This window comes from Cajanus cajan, chromosome 10 (assembly GCF_000230855.2).
Source record: "Cajanus cajan strain Asha chromosome 10, NIPB_CcT2T_4, whole genome shotgun sequence".
In the NCBI taxonomy this organism is placed as follows: Eukaryota; Viridiplantae; Streptophyta; class Magnoliopsida; order Fabales; family Fabaceae; genus Cajanus; species Cajanus cajan.
Window position 1 is genome coordinate 36512077 of NC_138526.1, and position 23722 is coordinate 36535798.

Sequence of the window (23722 nt, forward strand, 5' to 3'; positions counted from 1 at the left end):
TTAAAATTTAATTATTTATTATAATACTTTTAGTCACCGTATCGACCAAAAAATATATTTTTGATTAAATTATATTTTAAAATTTAGTTAATTCATTATAATATTTTAAAATAAATATTATTAAAAATTTTCATCTTAAATTTTTTATTTTTATAAATTAATTGATGATAAAAAAATAACATACTAATATATGGTTTTAAATTTGATATGAAAATATTAGGATATAATTAGATAAGATTTTAAATTAGTATTTTATTAATAATTGAAAATTTAAGATTATAATTTTAAAATATATAAATTTTTATTTAAACTTTTAAATTTATAATAATTAATTTAAATTGTATCATAATATTATTTTTAAATAGAAATAAGTAAATTGTTAATTATACAAGTAAGTATATTTATTAATAAATATTAATTAAATATAATATAATTATTATTATTATTGGTATTATAATTATTATATATATTTTTATTTTTTATAGCGGTCTGAACATACCAAAATGAGAGGGATCCAAAAATAGTATAAGTATGAGATTGTACTTAAATGAATTAATTTGTACTACTTATACTGATAACATGCATTAGCTCTTCTGTAGCCTATCTCATAAGAACTCCACAGTTAAGCATGTTTGACCTGGAGTAGTATAGGGATGGGTGACCTTCTGGGAAGTTTCTCAGAAAATGTGCAATAAGGACAAAACATGTTGAAAAGTGAAGTGTAATGAAATAGCATCCTTGAGAGGCCAAATATGAGGGTTATTACTTTAATAAATTTATTAAAATTAAATAAAAATTTCCTGAAACGCCGTAGATAACATTATCTACGAAAAAATCCGTAGATAACATTATCTACGGAAAATTCCGTAATGTTCCGTAGATAACGTTATCTACGGAAAATTCCGTAGATAACGTTATCTACGACCATTTTATCTACGGATTTTTTTCCGTAGATAATCCGTAGATAATTGACATTTATCTACGGATTTTTATGTTTATCTACGGATTTTTCCGTAGATAATCTTGATTTTTCTTGTAGTGACATTAAACATGGGAGCTCACAGAGAAACCAAAAGATAAAAAAGTCATTGGAGTGAAATGGGTTTATAGAACCAAGTTTAATGTTGATGGTTCTGTAAACAAACATAAGGCGAGGCTTGTCGTGAAGGGATATGCGCAAATGTTTGGGGTAGACTTCTTAGAAACTTTTTCTCCGGTTGGATACCATAAGGTTGTTGCTAGCTCTTGCTGCACAAAAGGGTTGGATTATACATCACATGGATGTTAAATCAGCCTTTTTGAATGGGTACTTGGAAGAAGAAATTTTTGTTGAGCAGCCTGAAGGATTTCTAGTTCATGGATAGGAGGAGAAAGTCTATCGGCTAAAAAACGCCTTGTATGGCTTAAAGCAAGCCCGAAGGTCTTGGTACGGTAGAATTGATGCACATTTGATATGCTTAGGCTTTGAAAAAAGTCTAAGTGAGTTTACCTTGTATGTCAAGAAGACGGATGCTGGAATAATCATTGTTTCCTTGTATGTTGATGACTTACTTATGACAGGATGTTCAAAGGAGCTGATTGAAGAGTTTAAAGGAGGAATGAAAGAAGCTTTTGAAATGACTGATCTTGGAAAAATGTCTTTTTTCCTTGGCATGCAGGTGCAACAAGATAGAGGTGAAGTCTTTATAAGTCAAGAGAAATATGCAAAGGAATTTCTTAGAAAGTTCAAAATGGAGGAATGCAAGCCAAGTGCAACGCCAATGAATCAAAAGGAGAAATTCAGCATTGAGATGGAGTTGAAAAGGTTGATGAAAAATTGTATAGAAGCTTAATAGGATGTCTGATGTATTTGACTGCAACTAGGCCAGACATTACCTATGCAGTAAGCTTGTTGTCACGATATATGCACTGTGCTAGTAAGATTCATTTTAAGGCAGCCAAAAGAATCCTGAGATATATCAAAGGTACTATTTGTTATGAAGTGAAGTTTCAGCCCATAAAAGATTTCAGTCTTTATGGATATTCAGATAGTGATTGGGCTGGGAGTAATGATGACATGAAAAGCACTTCAGGCTATTGTTTCACATTTGGTTCTAGAGTTTTTTCATGGCGTTCAAAAAAGAAAGAAGTCATAGCACAATCTATTGCTGAAGCCGAATACGTAGTAGCTGTTGCAGCTACAAATCAAGCAATTTGGCTAGGAAAACTTATGGCTGATCTATACATGGAGCAAAAGGAAAGTACACAGGTTCTTGTTGATAATCAAGCTGCAATTTCAATTTCAAAGAACCCTGTGTTTCATGGGAAAACAAAACATTTTAAGATAAAGTTGTATTTCCTAAGGGAGGTGCAAAAGCAAGGTGACGTGTAGCTGCTGTATTGCAAAACTAAAAATCAACTTGCTGATTTTTTAACAAAATCACTTCCTCAAGCAAGATTTGAGTATCTTTGACAAAAACTTGGTGTATGCTGCCTTTGAGTCAAGGAGGAGATTGTTGGGATTCTGTGACTCCAACATGTGGTTGAAGGAGTCAAATCAGTTAAATAAAGACATGTTCCCGTGCTATTTCTTAGGAGAATTTTATGCATTGTTTAGTTAATTAGCTTAGCAGATATTTCTCAAATCTGTTTCATTTCTGTTTTAAATTTGCAATATAAATATTTACTGTTTATGCTCAATAAAAATATCAGTTTCCCTTTCACCCTTTTGTCTCTTGTACTTTAAATCCTACAATGGCTTTATTTGTGAATCAATGCAAATGTTGGATGTGGTGCTCAATTTAAGTCCTGCAATGGTTATGGGGTCACTCTTAATAGGTTCGGAGTCTCATAAAAGGGAGATTTTCAACACACTACCCTGCTAGGAGATTACGATTTTGTTATAATTAGCATGGATCTCAACAAAGTTGTTAGTGTCCCCCCTGTCCAGTTTTTTTGTGGAAAAGCCATCAAGTGCCCATTGATGATGATTATGCGTGTGATAGTGCAAAAGTTTATTTAGAGGTCAAGGTGGGATGCCTCAATGGTGAAGGTGGCAATGAAATTCATGGCGATAAGGGAAAGATTCAATAACAAAAGGACAAGAATTGACGTACAATATCGAAGTTCAGGTGGAAATCCATATGTTAACGGAGGTGGAGAAAGTTCAGGTCGAGGCTCTAACCCAACTAATTCAACTTAGGGTTTCTTCAGGCTATGCAACAACTAAAAATCCCCTTCCTCTCTCTAAAGCAAAAGGTGGTTTCCAGCTCAGAGAATGTTTAAAGGTGGTGAACCCAATACGCTCAAGCCATCCTGGATGAAAGAGCGCAGCGGCAAGGAAGGAGAGGTAAGGTTAGTTGCACATTCTTTGTCTAATTCTCTCTCAAATTGTGACATTCGTAATTGTAATAAAATTTTTTGGCTAAAGAGGGAGGTTTTGGAAGCTATGAAAATACGGCAAGTGGAGAAGTCTTTGGGATAGTAACCTATGAAGGAGAGAAGGAGGAAATAATTGATGAGTTGGTACATTTAGAGAAACGTGATAAGTAAAGCAAGCGAGATATGGAGGAACATACAACTATTTTTGAATGAAGGTTCTATCTTATAATGTGAGAGGGTTTAGTGGGAAGGTCAAATGGAGATTTATCAGATAAGTGGTCACCAAGGAAGAAGTTCAGGTTGTCTATATACAAGAAACAAAATCGAAAGTGGTTACTAAACAATTATGTCAATCTTTGTGTGGTGGTTATAATGTGGAATAGTTGTTCTCACCTGTTGTGAACTCATCAGGGGGCTTGTTATGTTTGTGGAACAATGAATGTGGAATTGACTTCTTCTTTAATGGGTTTTGGATACATTGGTCTAGAAGGAATATGGAAGGATTCAGGTTGCTCTGTTACAATTGTGAATATATATATATATATATATATATATATATATATATATATATATATGCACCTTGCGATAGCCAAGGAAAGAAGACTTTATGGGAGGAATCAAAACAAATATGTTTGAGAAGTAATACCAATCACTGGTGTGTGTTAGAAAATTTTAACAGTATTTGAAAACCATAAAAGAGAACTAGGGAGAGTAGAGATACGCATGAAAAGGAAAATATAAGGAACTTTAACAATTTGATAATGGACATAGGGTTGGATGACATCCCAATAGGGCGTAGGAATTTCACTTGGCACAAACCTAATGCAAAATATAAAAGTTGAATCAATAGAGTGTTTGTATCAAAGGAATGGAAGTCTGAATGGTCGGGAAACACCCAAGTTGTCCTAGATAGAAACATCTTATCATTGCTCGATTTTGTTGAAAAATGTCATACAGGATTAGGGGCCAAAACCTTTTCAAACTTTAGATTGTTGGTTTGAGGATAAAAGTTTCAAGGGGTTCGTCAAACAAGCATGGAAAGATCTGCATGTGTCTAGGTGGGGTGCTTTCATACTTAAAGAGGAATTGAAGCAGCTTAAACAGAAGTTGAAATAATGGAATGCTATAATCTTAATTTGGAGACTTACAGAAAACGAATAAGAGTATAGTGGCTGAGTTAAATGATCTTAACTTGAAAGATGAAGCAAGTGGTTTGAGTACAACTAAATTACAAAGAGGGATGACTCTCAATTCTTGGAGATTTCAAACCTATCTCTCTAGTTGGCAACATGTATAATATCTTTGCTAAGTTTTAGCAAATAAATTAAAGAAGGTGTTTCAAATAATGATTGACCAAAAACAAAGTGTGTTTCTACAAGGTAAAAGCCTATTACATAGCATTGTAGTGGCTAATGAAGTCCTCGATGAGGCAAAAAAAAAAAAAAAGAAGAAATTGCCTATTCTATAAAGTTGATTATGAAAAAGCTTACAATTCCATTAATTGGAATTTTTTTCTATACATGCTTTGTAGGCTAGGGTTTTGTAACTAGTGAACTGAATGGATTTTAGTTTGCTTGGAGTCAAGCTTTATCTAAGCTTTTAGTAAATGGAAGTCCTATGCAAGAATTCCAACCACAAAAGGGTTAAGGTAAGGAGATCCTTGCCCCCTTCCTTTTTATTGTGGCAACTGAGGGTTTATCCGGTTTGATGAGATTAGTGATTTTCAAGAGATTGTATGAAGGCTACTTAGTAAGGAAGAAAAAACAAGATGTTAATATCCTTCAATACGCTAATGATGCATTTTTTATAGGTACAGTCAACCTCAATAATGTTGTTATTATTAAAAGTATGTTGAGATGTTTTGATATGGCATTGAGCTTGAAGGTGAACTTTATAAAAAGTAAGTTTGGCACGATAGGAGTAAAGTAAAATACTTTGGAGAATTATGCAATGGTGCTAAACTGCAAAATACTCACATTCCTATTCGATTATCTAGGAATTTCAATTGGGGCTAATCCTAGAAGGGTAAAGACGTGGGAGTCGATGATTAGAAAATTTAGGAAGAAACTATCTGTGTGGAAGCATAAAATTCTATCTATGATGGGTAGAATATGCCTCATCAATTCTGTTTTAACTTCCCTACCTTTGTTTTTTTTATCCTTTTTTAAAATGCCCTGCCTAGTGGTCAAGAAAATTGTGTCTCTTTAATTAAGATTCTTGTGAGGGTACGGTGAAGGACACTACAAGATATCTTAGGTCAGTTGGGAGAAGATTTGTAGGCCTAGAAAGTGTGGTGAATTAGGGATCAAAGACATTGCTATGTTTAATGATGTTTTATTGTCTAATTGGAGGTGAATCTTATCCCAACAAGAGGGACGACTTAATCTTAGTGGTCAAGATAATTGTAGATCCTCTTTTATCTGGTGGAGAAACCTAAAATAGGTTTGTAGGTGTTATAACCAACTATAGTGATTTGACAAAGTAGTTGTATGGAAATTAGGATAAGGGGATCAAATAAAATTTTGGTCAGATAGGTGGTTGGGAGATGACTGTGTAGTAAAAATACTGCCTAGAATGTTCTTAAACATTGAACAACAGAATTTTACAATTAATAATATGGGCAGATGGGTTGGTTCAACATAGGAATAGGATCTCAAATGGTAGAGAAGCTGGTTTGAGTGGGAACTTGTCCAAATTAGGGCCCTTGAACATCTTCTCACTGGCGTAAATATGATACAAGGACAACATGCATGATAGTAGAGTGTGGGGTCTAGATCAGTTGGGGATCTTCTTAGTCAGGAGTTACAATTAATGATGTTTGGTACTTCACATATTAAAAAATTCAATTAGATATGGGATATTACATTTCCTCCAAAGGCTGCAATTTTCTTATGGAGAATCCTCCATAACACTGTACCTACTATTGATAATCTATTGAATAGAACCTGGCTTTGGATGATACCTCTTGCTCCTTTTGTCATGATCAAATAGAAACAGTCCCTCATATCTTGTTTACCTGTAAAAAAGTTCACGGAGCGTGGAAAAAGTGTTTTGGATGGGTTAATACAGTAACTATTCTCCCATATAAGACCCAACAATGCGTATTAATTTTACCCCACAAGTTCTAGATTTGAAAGAAAAACACAAAGATGGAGGGTAGTGTGGTGCACGATAACTTGGAATATTTGGAACCACATAAATGCATGTGCTTGCAAACATAAACAATTCGAACAACAAAATTTGATGAAGGATATAATATAACTCTCACTATATATATGGAACTGGTTGAGCATAAAGAAGAATGATTTTCAAATCCCTTTTCTCCTATGGTCGTTGAACTTGAGTGCCTGTCTATAATGGTGAAAGAATCTAACGCAAATCTCCTCATTAGCAGGATGGCTCTGATGCAGTAGGTTGATTGGGGTGCTTATAGCCTATACAAATTCACATTGTGTAACTACTTGGCTGATTTAGTCAATAACCAGTATTGCAGTTTATGTTGGTTTTGTTGGGTTTCACGATATATGGAGATGTTGTTTGGTTGGTGTTGTTGGCATCGGGACTCAACGTACAATATGAGGGGCAAGTATTATTGGTGTGGTGGTGGTATGAAATGATGACACATTAATCCCTTATCAGTAAAGTGAACAAGTCTGTCAAGAATAGCGACGAGACTAAAACCAACATCAAAAGTGCACAAAGTTTTGGTGGATCAACAACACACAAACTTTGGGTTGTATTGTTTGCATTGATTGTAATGGGGCGCCTATATTAGGGTTATAATGGTTTTTGATGGGTTGTACTTTCTTATGTATATGTGGCGGTGTAGGCAGTATTAACAAATATGTAGGGAGCGGAGAAAGTAGTGTGTGTGGCTTATTCACTAGAATAGGAATTTTGTGACTACTAGCAATGTTGTGAAAATTGTAAAAGAATATAAACAAGGGTCACTTGGTAATTTGATAATAAAACTATTTATATATGCGTTAACTACCCTTGCACCTCTTTTAATATACCTTTATTTGTTGATAATAAAAAATTAAAGTGAAATATTATTTATGTTTTTCTTATTCATTAGATGAGTTGGCCGATGAATTATCTTTTATAATTTTATTTTATTTCTTTTTTACAATTTTCGATGGGTAACTGAATCTAAATCCCAACCATGAGGGTTGGATTAGATTGAAAATGATAAAGATGGTTTAAAAGTTTATAATTATATGAATGAAACTTAAGTAGTGTTATACTAATAAAGTAAAAAAATAATAAGAAAATAGTGAATATTTAAATAATTAGCTCCAAGAGTTTTAAATACTCACACACCTTAATTACTCAAATACTTAAAATTACCTATAAAAAAATAATATTATAAAATATATTTAATTTATATATCAGAATCTTTTAATATTTTCTCCGTTCCATTTTTTTTTTTTTTTGAGCTCCGCCTGCAAACTTTGATAGTTAAATAAAGGTGAAAAGTAGATTAATTTAACTGAAACACTTTATTTTAAGGACTATTTTAAAATTAAATTTATAGTGTCCTATAATTTTAAACAATGAAATGATTATTAACTTTGGAAGAAAGCAAAATAGATTCTTTCCCATGTACTGTTTCTGCAATTAAAACAATTACAGAAAAAACAGAAAAATGAAAGCAAGACGTCAGGAGAAAAAGAGACAAAGAAACCGGAGAAATATTGAAGAGAATTGCGTGAAAGAAGATTAAAGTCTCTTGAAAAAACACATTCCTATTTCCTGGGAATAAGAATGCAGTGAAACTAATTCCAAACATGTGGTTAAGTGGTAGGGATTGATCCACGCTTAAGTTAGGTCAGGAGTTCGAATCCTGCCTTGTATATGCAGCCCTGTTAAATCTTGGGACTATAAATCTTGGGACCAACTATCCTACCTTTTGAGGTGTCTCTAACGTAACGAGGAGATTAGTCATCACTATCGGTTCTAGATACTCTAGGGACGAACGAAAAAAAAAAGAATGCAGTGAAACTGAAAGTGACGTGCCAATTTCCATGGTCATCAGTTAGGGTACCAATTGTTAATTTCCTCCCTAATAGCGTGTGGACCTTTACAACTAAAAGTGTCATTCCAAAAATAGCACCCTCCAACCATCACCAACTAATTAAGGGTGTCATTCCATGTAGAACTTAGTTTTCAACAATTCTATTTGAATTGTAAAATTAATATATTTGATTTGTCTGCAGGAATAATCAAACGACCATTCAAAAGATAACAGCTAGGGTTAGTAAATTTAAAACGTAATCTACCTTACCAAAATAAAATGAAACACATCAACCAACAACAATAGTGATAGTGAAAATTATAGAATTCTTAATATAATCTAGAATACCAAAACGTTAACTAGAAAAAGAATCAATCCCCCTACCTGTCTCTTGTCCTTACGTGCATATATCCCAAATTACCCTGAACTCAATATAACTAAACTAACATGCAAAACCTAAGGGTATTATTGTCAACTACGTGGCTATGTTCTCAGCATGAAGTTAGCATTGTGACCTCACCATGCATTTCCTTGCAAATAAACACACTGCTTCTCTCCAAACTCTCTTAACCTCCCAATCAGACAAAACCCTCTTGCTTACATTGCACATTTTCACTGGTGCGTGTTCTTCACCTAAAACACTAGCTTGTGAACCAAACCAGTCAATTTGTGCTCAAGAATTTTTGTCTATACTCTACAGTGTAACATTTTTAAATTTGCAAGTGGAGGAAGTGCTACGTTGAATAAAAACGCGAAGGCAGTGTATTGTTCAGCAGCCATAATATAGTGTTAATTAACTAACAATAGCAAAAAGGATAATGGAGAATCAGATTCCAAATGGCAAAAAGGCAATGGAAGAAGAGTTAATAAGAGGGCGTGACATGGCATATGAGGCACTTGAAGTGCTTGTTCATGATAAATTGAACACTAGTATTGAAGAGGAGGGTGGGTCAAAGTCAGTGTTACCATTTGTTGAAGATCTTGTGCGCAAGGTCTTGTGTTCATTCACAAATACCCTTTTGCTTTTGAACTCCAATAGTCATGTCTCCAATGAAGTGGCAGCGACTATCACTCTCAGAGGTGCATCGTCTTCCTTGAAATTCCCAAAGCTGGAGTCTCCGGATGAATCTTGCAAGAGTCGCAATATTATCAACCCTAAAAATCGAAGAGGGTGCTACAAGAGAAAGTAAGAATTTTAATTCATGTCTTTTCTAGCAACAAGATATTAGTAAATAGCAACTTTTCTAAGACATGTTTTTTACTAAAAAAATTTATTATTAATTAAAACTATACAACTATATGTGAAACTTATTGATCTTGAAGGGATATTACAAAATTTTATGATTTTTGATAAATTAATTTATAATAATGTATTCAAAAGAGTGTTAGATTGTATACTTTCTTTTCGTAAGAAATAACATGATTAGTAAGAAAATATTTAATATATTTTTGGTATAATAAATGAGATGATTACTAATAAAATATCATAAGAGGATTTAGATCGCAACTTGGCTAAATGCTCCAAACATAAATAACCATGATGACACAATTATTAGTATACACTAATTATGATTTTTGGCAATATTTCATAAATATTCTATTCATTGATATTGGATCACAGTTGTGAAAATATAAGAATTCATAAATTGATAACTTTGTCACCATATACAAGATCAAATGCGCCAACTTGGGAGAAAGACAGCTCAGTACTGAATGAAGATGGCTATGCATGGAGAAAGTACGGACAAAAAAAGACATTGCACGCCAAATACCTCAAGTATTGTTCCATTTCAAATTACCCTTTTCTTTTACTATATTATTTTTTGCAAAGTATTCATTCAAATTACTAACTTCTGTAAAAAAAAAATCTAATTAATCATGAAATCTTTTCTATCAACTATATTATTTTTTTTATCTTTTCATAATGGAACCAAGTTCTATTTCACTCAATTGCACTCTTCTTAATATGTGCGTAAGCCTCACTTTTGATTTCTAAGTCCAACATGGTTGAAATACGTGTTGCAGGAGCTACTACAGGTGCACTTACAAGAATGATCAAGGATGCGAAGCAATCAAACATATGCAGAAAATTCAAGATGACCCTCCTTTGTACCGAACTACTTATTATGGCCATCACACTTGTAAAAGCCCTATGAACCCCGAGATCATTTTGGAATTTCTTTCTCCCTCTGCCTCTTCCGTATTACTTAGCTTTAATAACAACCTTCAAAGCAAACAAGAAAACCCGTTTCCATCATCACTTCTTGCATCAACCAAACATGATCCCCAGGAAGTGATTCACGATGATCACATTGCTAAAAGTCAGTTGTCAGCATTAGAAAACATCCTATTGTACGATCAAGACATTTCTTATGATCATTCGAGGAATGCCAATTTGCTATCGTCGACTAAACCCGTTGAAGCTGAGAATTTTTATGAGCAGTTTGGATTTTAGATGGCTAGGTATTTGTTTCGGAGGGTAACTTCATCTTGTTAGAATTGCAGAGCTTAGATCTGTATTGTATTAGCTAGGCAGCTAGCTTCTTTAATAAAACCTATCAATCTTAAATCTTGTCAAAACAATATCAATCTTGAACCCCACGGCCGAAAACTGATTAATTTTTATTTATGACTAACATGCATGAATGGCGGCCGAAAACCAAATATTTTTTATTTTATTTTTGACTAACATGCATGATTAGCTTGCATGTCATTATAAAGTATTTTCAAATAAATAAACTAAATCACGTTTTTGTAAATTGTAATTATATATATATATATATATATATATATATAAAGAATTCACTAACTCTAAAATGTGTTTGATGGGAGAAAAGTTTTCTTATAACCAAAAACCATGATTTTAAGAATTACAAATTATGTGAATCATGATTTTAAGAAATTGTTAAAATCTGTTTGATTACTCGTAAAGATTCCTAAAAGATTCTTGGAAATTAAAGATTTTTATGTTCGGTTACAATAGTATATATTTTTAAGTATATAATTTTTTTTACAAAAATATCTTTTATTAAAATAATTTTATTAGATATATTTATTTACTCAAATCTTATAATAAATATGACATTAAATTATTTTAAAATTTTGAAAAATTATAGTTAAAATTATTTAAATACAAAATTTAATAAAAGAAATAAATAAAGAAAAATGTTATATAATAAATAAGAGAAATAAAAATATATTATTTAATTTCATTCAAATAAAAAATTAATTAATAAAAATATAATAAATAACATTAGTTAATTTTAAGTGGACCTCTCGTAAATATAAATCATTTAGTTAGTTAACTATAACTATTTAATAGTAGCTTTATTTATATATTTAATCATACGAAATTATTTCAATTGGGATTGGAATTTAGAAATGCTACTGTAATGTATATGGCAATTGTGATGTCAATTTGAGCTGATGACTTAAGGGATCGATGGTCTAGAAAAGGAAAAACGTTGTACCAAATTGTTGCCATATGGAAAGAGGGTTAATTGTATCTTTTGTTGTTCTTTGAGTTCTTGTACGGTGTTATGATTTTTTCTATATATGTGGGTCATTGATGTACAATATTCAGTGCAACTCTGATGAGGAAGTGCATATAGAACGTGCTGGTTTGCCGTGTAAGGTTGGCGACTTTTTCTTTGGCATAGCATATTTTTCTATCCCATTGAGCTTCCTTACTTTGTGAGCTTCTCCAACATCCCTTTCAAATTGGTCATTCATAGCATTTGTAATTCTATGTGCATTGACCCGTTTACTCAATGCATATATATATACTTACTATGGCCATATTCCTTCCAATTGTTTCTTTCCCTCACCTGTTGCTAAGATCCTCTTTTCTCTTGTACCATGCATTACCTTTCCCACACTCACTTCTGTTGAATATCAAAACTGGAAGCTATATATCGTCGCACTATTTTCCTTGTAAACCACCATGTCAACTTCATGCAGCACAATGTGGGTATGTCCGCAATAATTCCATCCATTTGGGAGCAAGTGATTTTCAAGTGTGAAACTATATTAGGAGATGGTTGCAAAATATGGGAGAATCAGTTATTTCTAAAATGATGTGAATATTTTTCACTCTTCTTTTATTGGGATACAAACAAAATCTTACATCATTGAATCATAATTAAAGTACACATAGTCTTCATTAGTATAAAGTCTTCTTAGAGATGACTAAAAATAAAATCATGAAGGTTTAAACTGATCAAAATGGACACATATCATATCAATGTGGAGGCATGTGTATGTGTGTGAATCTTAGGTGTCCAACAGTGATATCAAAATCAATGGTCAACAATATTAAGGTGACTTGCTTAGAATCTTGAATGAGTATTTGACAATGGAAAATAATGGATTCAACTGTGAGATCTCTTGTATCGAAAATTTTTCTAACAGTGTGGAGGTCAAGCAACGTCTCATTAATGTGAGCAAATGATGTGCTTCCTCTTGGATGCACATGGATTCTTCACTCCTTCTCGGATTCCTTAGATGATTCTTCAAGGATTTGAGACGCCTCAAAGGAGCAAGGTGACCTAGGCTTGCATACAAGCTAAGTCCTAAGAAGATATGGTGTCCTAGCTCTACAAGGAGAAGCTCTCAAGGAGGGTAGAGGCTAGAAGCAAAGTGACTTCGGAGAAGAGATTTCTTTGAGAAGAATACTCATTCAATAATGTCCAAAGTAGCTACATAACTCGGTCATAAGGAACTTATAGGCTAAATTAGGTTAAGGGTTTAAGTTGGGTTTACCTAGAGTTAAGTAAAACCATGGTATGGTTATCTTAACTCTAGGCGCCAAAATTTGAATTCTAAAATTCAAATTTTGGTGCCAACCGGTCACCCCCCCATGTGCACACATTTGGCATGTAATTAGGAGGTCATTTGAGTTGCATTTCGGATCACACCATGTGCATGTGTTGCACATGGCCGAAATGCACACCAAATGTGCTTCTAATTAGATGCTAATGTAATTTCACATGTAACTCTAATTAACCTAAATTCAAATGACCTTCAAATGAAATTCCTATACTACTAGGCCGAAAATACAAGGCCCAAAAGAAATACATGGCACTAAGGCCTACTCCTATACTAACCCTAATCTAATGGGCTTGATACAAAGCCCAACAAAATAAAGTGGTGGGCTTTCCTTGGGCTTGGGCCCACTCTTCATGCATCCTTCTTGCCATTGCTCTAGTAGTTGGGCCCTTAGCCCATGGGCCTCCTCCATCATCCCCTCCCTCTTGAAGAGGATTTGACCTCAAATCCAGAGCATCCTCCTCTAGGGTAGCTAGTCCTGTAAACAAAGAGAGATCAAAAACATTGAAACTAGAACTAACACCATACTCAGAAGGGAGATCTAGAACATAGGCATTGTTATTGATTTTCCTAAGGATTTGGAAGGGTCCATCTCCTCTAGGACTAAGCTTGGACTTTCTTTTGGAAGGAAATCTATCCTTCCTAAGGTGTAGCCAAACCCAGTCACCTTCCTTGAAGATAACTTCCTTCCTACCCTTATTATTATATTTTTGGTATTTTTCAGTTTGAGATTGAATATGATCTCTAACCCTCTCATGTAATTTCTTAACAAATTCAGCCCTAGATGTACCTTCTTTATGGATAAAAGAAGCCACATCAGGGAGAGGTAATAAATCCAAAGGAGTAAGAGGATTAAAGCCATAGACAATCTCAAAAGGAGACATGTTGGTGGTCTTATGAACCACTCTATTATAGGCAAACTCCACATGAGGGAGGTAGTCATCCCATGACTTTTTGTTGCCCTTGAGGATTGCCCTCAACATAGTCCCTAGAGACCTATTGACTACCTCAGTCTGGCCATCAGTTTGAGGATGACATGTGGTAGAAAATAGAAGTTTAGTTCCAAGCCTTGCCCAAAGAGTTTTCCAAAAATGGCTTAAGAACTTAACATCTCTATCAGAGACTATAGTTTTGGGTAACCCATGTAGTCTCACAATCTCTTGAAAGAATAATTTAGCAATATGACTTGCATCATCCACTTTGTGGCATGGAATAAAGTGTGCCATTTTGCTAAAACGGTCCACTACCACAAATATGGAATCCTTGCCTCTTTGGGTTCTAGGCAAACCAAGGATAAAATCCATGGAAATGTCCTCCCAAGGAGAAGAGGATATAGGCAAGGGGGTATAAAGCCCATGAGGTTTAGTGGTAGACTTTGCTTGCAAACAAGCAATGCAACTACTACAAAACCTTTGGACATCTCTTTTCATATGAGGCCAAAAGAATTTCTCTTTCAAAAGAGAAAAAGTTTTCTCAATTCCAAAATGCCCCATGAGCCCACCCTCATGGCTTTCCCTAACAAAAAGTTTTCTAATAGATCCTTGGGGTATACAAAGTTTGTTTTCTTTAAAAAGAAACCCCTCAGAAATATAGTAACCTTGGTAAGGTTTTTGAATACATAAAGAATAAAAGTTAGCAAAATCAAGGTCTTTCTTATACAACTCCTTGATGTCATCAAACCCTAGTATTTGAGAACCTAGGGTGTTCAATAAAACATGTCTTCTTGACAAAGCATCAGCTACTACATTAGTAGAGCCCTTTTTGTATTTGATGACATAAGGAAATTGTTCTAAATACTCAACCCATTTTGCATGCCTTTTATTTAATTTATGTTGACCCTTCAAATATTTAAGTGATTCATGATCACTATGTATGACAAATTCCTTGGTCACAAGATAATGTTCCCAAGTTTGAAGGGCACGAACTAAAGCATATAACTCTTTGTCATAGGTAGGGTAGTTCAAGGTAGCCCCATGAAGTTTTTCACTGAAATAAGCTATTGGGTGGCCACCTTGTAACAACACAGCTCCTATGCCAAGTCCTGAAGCATCACATTCTAGCTCAAAAGTTTTAGAAAAATCAGGCAGAGCTAGAACAGGTGCTTGAGTGAGCTTATGCTTTAGATCTTGGAAAGCTAAGTTATGTTTTTCCTTCCATTCAAAGGCTACATCCTTCTTCACCAACTCATTGAGAGGTGAAGCTAATGTAGAGAAGTTAGGAACAAATCTCCTATAAAAGCTTGTCAATCCATGGAAGCTCCTAACTTCACTTACATTAGTAGGAATAGGCCATTCTTGGATGGCTTTGATTTTCTCGGGGTCCACATGAACCCCATTTTTACTCACCACAAAACCTAAAAAGATAACATTATCTACACAAAAAGTACACTTGTCTACATTGGCAAACAAGTGATTGTCTCTAAGAACAAGAAATACTTGTCTTAGGTGATCCACATGATCACTTAGACTTTGGCTATAGATTAGAATATCATCAAAATAAACAACTACAAACTTACCAATGCAATCCCTAAGAGCATGATTCATCAACCTCATGAATGTGCTAGGTGCATTAGTAAGCCCAAAAGGCATTACTAACCATTCATATAATCCAAACTTAGTCTTAAAAGCGGTTTTCCACTCATCACCTTCTTTGATTCTAATTTGGTGATATCCACTCTTAAGATCTACCTTGGAAAATATGGATGACCCATGCAATTCATCAAGCATGTCATCAAGCCTAGGAATTGGGTGCCTATATTTTATGGTGATGTTGTTGATGGCTCTACAGTCACAACACATCCTCCATTTTCCATCTTTTTTTGGCACCAAAATGACAGGTACAGCACAAGGACTTAGACTCTTTTGAATCCAGCCCTTCTCCAACAACTCTTGTACTTGCTTCTCTATCTCTTTGGTTTCTTGTGGATTAGTCCTATAAGCTGGTCTATTTGGAAGACTAGCCCCAGGCACAAGATCTATTTGATGCTCTATTCCCCTAAAAGGTGGAAGTCCAACTGGACCTTCTTTGGGAAATATATCATCAAATTCATCTAAAAGATTTTTCACCTCAAGAGGTAGAGTAGTTTCCAAAGAAGATGTGGCAGTGCAAGTTAATGTTCCTCTACACATGAGGATATGAGATGATGATTCAAGAAAGAGAGAAGTTTTGTGTAAAGGTTTTGATTGAAAACTCTCTTCTTGAACTATCTCTAGAGAGGGAACATTAATCTCTCTAGAATCCTCTTTTTCATCAATTTTTAGAAGTTTTTTTTTTTTTTCAACTTTTTTTTGTTTTCCTTTTTCGTGCTCACGTTTGGCCTTCATTTGTACTTGATCTTCTATCACTTGTGAGGGTGATAAAGGATGAAGCACAAACTTTTTACCCTTATGTGTGAAAGTTATTTTATTAGTTAGGCCATCATGATGAGTTTGTTTATCAAATTGTCATGGCCTACCTAATAAAATATGACAAGCCTCCATAGGAACTACATCACATTTAACTTTATCTTGATAGTTCCCTATGGAAAACTCTACTTCCACTTGTTGGTTGACCACCATATCCCCATCATCATTAAGCCAATGAAGTTGATAAGGTTTTGGGTGGGGTGTGGTAGTCAAACCCAACTTTTCAACCATCCTAGTGCTACAACAATTGCACCAAGATCCACTATCCACTATGAGAGAACAAGCCTTGTTTGAAATGTTACATCTTGTATGAAATATGTTCTCTCTTTGGGATAGTGTATCACTAGGTTGGTTATTGAGGATCCTTCTCATCATAAGAAGTTCCCCATTATAAGGGTAAGTAACCTCACATGACTCTTCTTCACTTGCTTCTTCTTCATCCTCACTGGAAGATGAAGAAGTAGTAGCTTCATCTTGGCTACTATAAATGTCTTGGCCCCTTAAAATCATAACTTTCTTAGTAGGGCATTGAGAAGCAATGTGGCCTCTCCCAAGACACTTAAAGCATTTTATGTCACTAGTCTTAGTGCTAGTGTGTGAAGTGTTTGTTTTCTTCTCTTTTTCTTTTTCTTTACCTTTGTCTAGGTTTTTAGAGGGGAAAGTATTTTTTTCGAAATCATTTTTCTTGCCCTCCCTCTTGTAGTCAACTTTTGAAAAAGATGATGAGTATGAGCTTTTAGAACCTTTTCTCAAATTTTGTTGTTCAACCTTGATGCAAAGTTGAACCAAATCATTTAAATCCCTATAAGGGAGAAGCTCTACTTTATCTCTTATTTCAAAAGTCAACCCACTCAAAAACCTAGCAATTGTAATATCTTCTTCCTCCCTAATACCAGCCCTCATTAAGTACAACTCCATTGTTTGTCTATACTCTTCCACAGTCATATTTTTTTGATGGAGTCTTTGGAGCTTATTGATAAGCTCCCTAGTATAGTAAGAGGGAATATGTCTCCTCCTCAAGGTACTCCTTAATTCATTCCAATATTGAATTGGAGGGTCATTATGGAGACGCCTATCTCTCACTAAAGAAGTCCACCAATACATGGCGTGACCTTGAAAACTTAGGGTTGCTAAGGAGACTTTTCTTTCTTCATTCACTTGATGACAAGTGAAAATTTGTTCCACCTTCATTTCCCAATCTAGGTACCCCTCAACATCATCTTTCCCATGAAAATAAGGGAGATCTACCCTAGATTCCCTTGGCTTGGGGGCCCTATGCACTTTTCTAGGAGGTGGTTGATAATGATCTCCCAAAGCAAGGCTATCATCATTCATTGACTCTCCTAGAGTAGAACTATGGTGGGAGCTATGTCTACTTCGGTGCTTGTGGTGTAATTTTTCTTCTTTCTCCTTTAATATTCGAATCTCTTCCTCTAAAGTAGCAAGTTGAGCCTCTCTTTCAAGTTTTTATTTAAGTTTTTGCTTGGCTTCTTGCTTCTTCCAAAGCTTAAGTGATCTTAATTCATGTGTTACTTTTGACAAGTCATTGTAATCACTTGAATTACTATCACTTTGAGGAGTAGAAAACTCTTCCACTATAGGAGAAAGGGGCTTTTTGAGAAATGATTTTTGAAAATCAATTGTTTTTTATGCAAGGTTAAGACTAAGTATGATGGGTTCCTTCTCCATGAAATGATGTAGAGATGAAGGAGAGGAAGCCTTGCCCTTGATCTAGGTTCAACAAGGTGGACAAAAGGAGGATATATGGTGAAGGAAAGGAAGTTGGCGTGAAATGATGGTGTTTGGGCGGAAGCACTTAGGGTGGAGGTGTTTGGGTGCTCAAAGTTGGCTCACTCCAAGGTAGGTGGAGGCCACTCTAGGTATCACTCTCCAAGGGTGGAGAATGAAGGTAGGCTAGCCGAATTTAGCTAGGGACTAAGGATAGGGACTTGAGGCATAAGAATGCTCACTCAAATTCATATACATCCAAAGTATTTACAAGTGGTGGGGTGTTGGGTATTTATAGGAGGGGAGGCATCTAGGGTTGCATTTGGAGTAGGCAAATGCATTCCAAATGAAATGCAAATGAACCCTAGATGCAACTTGGTGGCCAAGGATGGAATCTATGGGTTTAGATTGGCTATATCTAGGTGCATGTTAAGACCATGCAACCTTTGCCCTCCACTTGGGCCTAAGCCTTTCTAACACCAAAAATAGGTCCAAGGTCACCAAAAAATGCGTCACCTCCTAATGTTAAACCCTAGCCCAAAATTAAAACCCTAATCATCTAGAACACCCCATAATACAAGGGTAAAATGGGAAATACAAAAGAAAATAAATTCTAAGTCCTAAACACCCCAAAATACAAGGGTAAAATTGGAATAAACCAAATAAATCCTACACTACTCAAAATTAGTCATAGCATTGGACCATGTGATGGGTTTCACATGAAGTACCATGGATGGTCCTCCATCATACCCTCCTTCTTGAGAAGGATTTGACCACAAATCTTCAAGCTCTTCCATTCCATTGATCCTTCAAAAGAAGTGAAACCACAATTAGGGGAGTAAAATATTAAAACTTAACTATGCAATCCTTAAGTACATAATTTGTTGAATGAAGGTGCTTAGGGCAAAAGGGAAGAGCCAAAGAGGCATCACCATTTAAAATTTATTGACCCATGCAATTCATTCACCAAATCATCTAACTTAGGATTGGGTGCCTTTTATTTAATGATGGCTTTCTAAAATGGTGCACATCCTCTATTGCCATCTTTCCTTGGCACCAAAGAAAAGAGGATGGCACAAGGGTTAAGGTTCACTTGAATCTAGCCCTTTTTCTTCAAAGGAAAAATTCTTTTTTTCTTTTCTTTTCTTTTTGTTTTTGTTTTTGCTTTTCTCTTCATCATCTTTCTTAGCCTTTAGTTTGAGTTGGTCCTCATTCACTTGAGAGGGTGATAGAGGACACCACACAAACTTCTTACCTAAGTGTTGGAAACTTATTTTATTGGTGAGGCCATCATGGATTATGTGCTTGTCAAATTGCCATGGCCTGCCAAGCAAGACATGACTAACCTCTAATGGCACTATGTCACACAAAACATCTTCTTTATAGTTGCCAATAGAGATTGGTATGTTTGCTTGTTGGTTAACTACAACACCTCTTTCCTCATTGATCCATTGCATTTTGTAAGGTTTAGGATGAGGTTTTGTAGTCAAGGCTAACTTATCAACCAATCTAGTACTACAACAATTTGAAGTAGACCCACTATCGACAATGAGAGAACAAGTACTTTCTAAGACCTTGCATTTTGTTTGAAACAAGTTCTCTCTTTGTGATTGGTCAATTTCACTAGATTGATTGTTAAGGAGCCTTCTAACCAACAATAGGTCTCCTTCACAAGGTAAGATTTCTTCCTCGGATTCTAAAACTTCTTCTTCATCTCTTGAAGATGAGGAAGTAGCTTCATCAAGGCTACTATAGTGATCTTGGCCTTTCAAAAGCATGGTTTTTTTGGTGGGACATTGTGAAGCAATGTGCCCACGGCCAAGACACTTGAAACACTTGATGTCACTTGTTTTAGTGTCTTTGGAAGATGCCTTAAAAGATGGTTTTTCTTTTTCTTTTTCTTTTTCTTCTTTGGGATAAGGTAGGGAAGAGTGGCCCTCCTTCTTAAAATTCTTGGAATAAGAGGGAGTGGATTCTTTTCGAAAAGTTTTTCTTGTAAGTTGATGCTCCACTCTTGAACAAAGTTGAACTAGTTCATTTAAATCCCTATAAGGTAAAAGTTCAACTTTGTCTCTTATCTCAAGATTAAGACCACTTTGAAATCTAGAGATTGTGGTCCTCTCTTCCTCCCTAAGGATGATTTAAAATAATTAATTTGTACTACCTATATCAACAAAATACATCTATTTTTTTGTATTTCATCACTTAAAACTTTATAATTAAGCATATTTGGCATGGAGTAATTTAGGGATATATGAGTGATCTTCTAAGAAGTTTCCCAAAAAGTGTACAAGTTTGGACAAAGAACACTAAAAATTCATGTATTGGTTTTTGGGAATAATCCTTAATCCTAAAGGTGATCAAGCATCTCAAAAAAGGATACTCACAAAAGATTCTAACTAGTGAAAAATTTTGATCAACAAGGAATTATTTGAAGTATCATCGCGTGAAGTAAAACTATTGAGACATCAAATCAGAGAGGTGTTACAAATGGAATCAAAGTGGGTTCTCTCTCCCAGTATGGTGTGGTTCAAGGAAGAACCAAGCAAATGTTGGTGGGTTTATAACAACCTAGACACACCAGAATGAGACAAATCCATAAATTTGTACAAATGTGAGATTATGTAGTTGAAGATGATTTAAAGGAATTAATTTGCACAACCTATATTAGCAAGATGCATCTATTTTTTGGTAGCTCATCACTTAAGAATTCTATAGTTAAGTATGCTTGATTTGGAACAATTTAGGGATAAGTCACCTTCTAAAGAGTTTTTCAAAAAGTGTGCGAATAAGAACAAAGTATATTGAAAAGTTTTGTACTAATTTATCTTGATAGTCCTTAATCTTATAAATAGTTACACATCTCAAAAAGAGTTATTCATAAAAGATTCTAATTGATAAAGAAGTATGACCAACATGGAGTTGATTAAAATATCACCACCAGGTAAAGTATCATGAAATGAAGCCATTAATACATCAAATTTGAGGAATGTTACACAAATGGTGTCTATTTATAATTTTTTTAAATAGTGAACAATTAACAATAATTAGGAGGGTAAAACATTTTTTTGGATAGATGTGTATTGTTACTCTTTTGAAATCCCTTAATTTCAAAATTATTTAAAATAATATCAAAAAAGGACATAAAAATTTAAAATTATGTGAAACTTCTTCCTTTTGTAATATTTATTATACAACAAGATGAAATTATAAGAAAAGTAGTTTGAGATGTAATTATACAAATAAATTATATATATATATATATATAAAATAAGATAATCTTCTTATTAGAATAGATATAGATGATACTACATCCCATGTGTAAAATAATTAAAACTTACAGAATCCGATATATGACTTAAAATAAAACCAAGATGCTGATGTATAACAAAGAAAATAATTATCTACAATCATCTATAAGATAAGATAAAAAAGGACCGAGTCACTCAAATTCAAGGTCAAACAATTTTAGGTTGTTTGATTTAGTTTATTATCTTCCTCATTTCATCAAAAGGATAAACTTCCTTTATCTAAGAACATGAAAAACTAGCAGACTGTTAATTAAATTAATATGTATTATTCATTAAAATTTTATATCCTCTTATTATAAAATCTTATTATTTATTCTTCCTTTTATTTTATAAAAGGTATTTAATAAAAAATACAAATTCAGTATCTTTCACCTCATTTAATGAAGCTTTCTTCAAATTTAAAAGTAAGCCTTATTAAAATTTATAATTTTCAAAAAATTTCAATCAATAATAAAGAAAAATATTAAAAAAATTATATTAAATAAACTTCAACTCTTACTTTTAAGTTAATCTTAATGATACCATTTTTTATAACCATATTATTGATTCAAAGTATAAACTGACTTTATTAATAACTAATTTTCATCAAATAATCAAACTGATCGTCTTTAAAAAGGTATTTCTACTTAATTAAGTTTTGTCCTATCCCAACCTAGTGGTACCATTTGATACAACAACCTTGCTTCATTTTTTATAATAGTTTTGTAAGGTTTCTTTATACAAACTAAACTAAAATGAAATAATTTTAGATATTTTTTTTTGTAAAATACTTATGTCTTTTCCTTTTTTTTCCCCCACAATAAATGCATATATCAGTTATAAATTAATGTGTAAGCTAATTAAAAATTAAGTATGCAGTAATTGTATAATTGAATATATATATATATATATATATATATATATATATATTCTTTAACTTTAAAATTGACAAATAAATGAACAAATCTTTTCTATAAAAAAACTCTGACGATTAAAATGTTACGGAGCGACTATGTTCTAAAGTTTTTGTTTTCTTGTTCTAACTAAAAAGATAAAAATGAAAGGGAAAAAATGGAGAAGATAATTAAAGAGCAATAAATATATTTGTAAAGTTAAAGGCAACTTTAAGTGTGAAGTATTCAAACGTTATTCCTAAAATTAATGGAATGATTTGTTATGATAATTAAAACAACTTAATCCTTTTTTATAGAGGAAAAACAATAAAACCTTAAATAAACGGAAATTTAAAAATTCTTACAAATGAATATCACCCGTATATGAGAACAATATTGCGATTACCATTTATATGTTTGGTATGTATTCATTTATAATTAAAAACAACAGAGACGACTTAACTTTTACATCATTTTTGTATATATAGCGACATGTAAGTTCAAATTAACCACTTTGTTATAATTTTTATTTTTTAAAACATCACCAACGTATTCAAGGTAATAATACTATCTTTATATCAGTAAAGGGTAATACTTACGAAAAACTCAAATGATGATTTACCTCCATGTCTTGAATTGATCTGGAGCACTTCCAAACTGTTGGTTTCTCCAACGATCATCTCATCATCAAGGAATCGCTCTCGTTCACTGCTGAGACTAAGTCGTTGGAAGCAGAAAAAGCTATTAGAAAGCAAAAGGGTATTTGTCAAAGATCTGAGTAGTCGTGATTCATGAACAACAAGATCTTCAACAAATGTCAGCACTGATTCTTCTTCATGTTCATTTGTTTACCAACAAGTTGAAGATGTTGGTCTGAAAACGCGTGCTCTGATAAGTGCTTCTTTTTCTTTTCTGAGATCCAAAACTTTATTAATACATCACAACACATAATCATGATAACGAGTATAAAATAAATTATATTAAAAAAAAATACTTATTTTTTATACCCATATAATTATCGATGGGGATTAGTCATTATTTCTAATAGAATTATAATATTGAAATAGAATAAATTATGTTAAGAAGAGAATACTTATATTGTGTGCATTTTGATGGAGATTAATAAATGTTTCTGATAGTAGAAACTTTATATTAATACTAAAATTATTATAAAAAAAATAAAAAATACATCACAACTGAACC

General features: G+C 33.6%; 1 protein-coding gene and 1 pseudogene across 1 annotated transcript; both read left to right on the top strand.

Annotated features, from left to right (window-relative positions):
• Positions 1–1843: 1843 nt before the first annotated feature.
• LOC145952472 (secreted RxLR effector protein 161 pseudogene) lies at positions 1844–2371 on the top strand (annotated as a pseudogene).
• A 6309-nt stretch (positions 2372–8680) lies between these two features.
• On the top strand, positions 8681–11770 carry LOC145952551 (putative WRKY transcription factor 54). Its single transcript, XM_083064983.1, has 3 exons — positions 8681–9563; positions 10050–10154; positions 10403–11770. The coding sequence occupies exons 1-3, from the start codon at positions 9196–9198 to the stop codon at positions 10830–10832; spliced, it is 903 nt and encodes a 300-aa protein (XP_082921109.1). The 5' UTR covers positions 8681–9195; the 3' UTR covers positions 10833–11770.
• The last annotated feature ends 11952 nt before the right edge of the window (positions 11771–23722 follow it).

Bases quoted from the DNA above. Each gene is read 5' to 3' on its own strand.
- LOC145952551 (XM_083064983.1), top strand. From the start codon at position 9,196: ATGGAGAATCAGATTCCAAATGGCAAAAAGGCAATGGAAGAAGAGTTA. The intron at 9,564-10,049 runs GTAAGAATTTTA...ACCATATACAAG, and splicing joins AGAGGGTGCTACAAGAGAAA to ATCAAATGCGCCAACTTGGG. The intron at 10,155-10,402 runs GTATTGTTCCAT...TACGTGTTGCAG, and splicing joins TTGCACGCCAAATACCTCAA to GAGCTACTACAGGTGCACTT.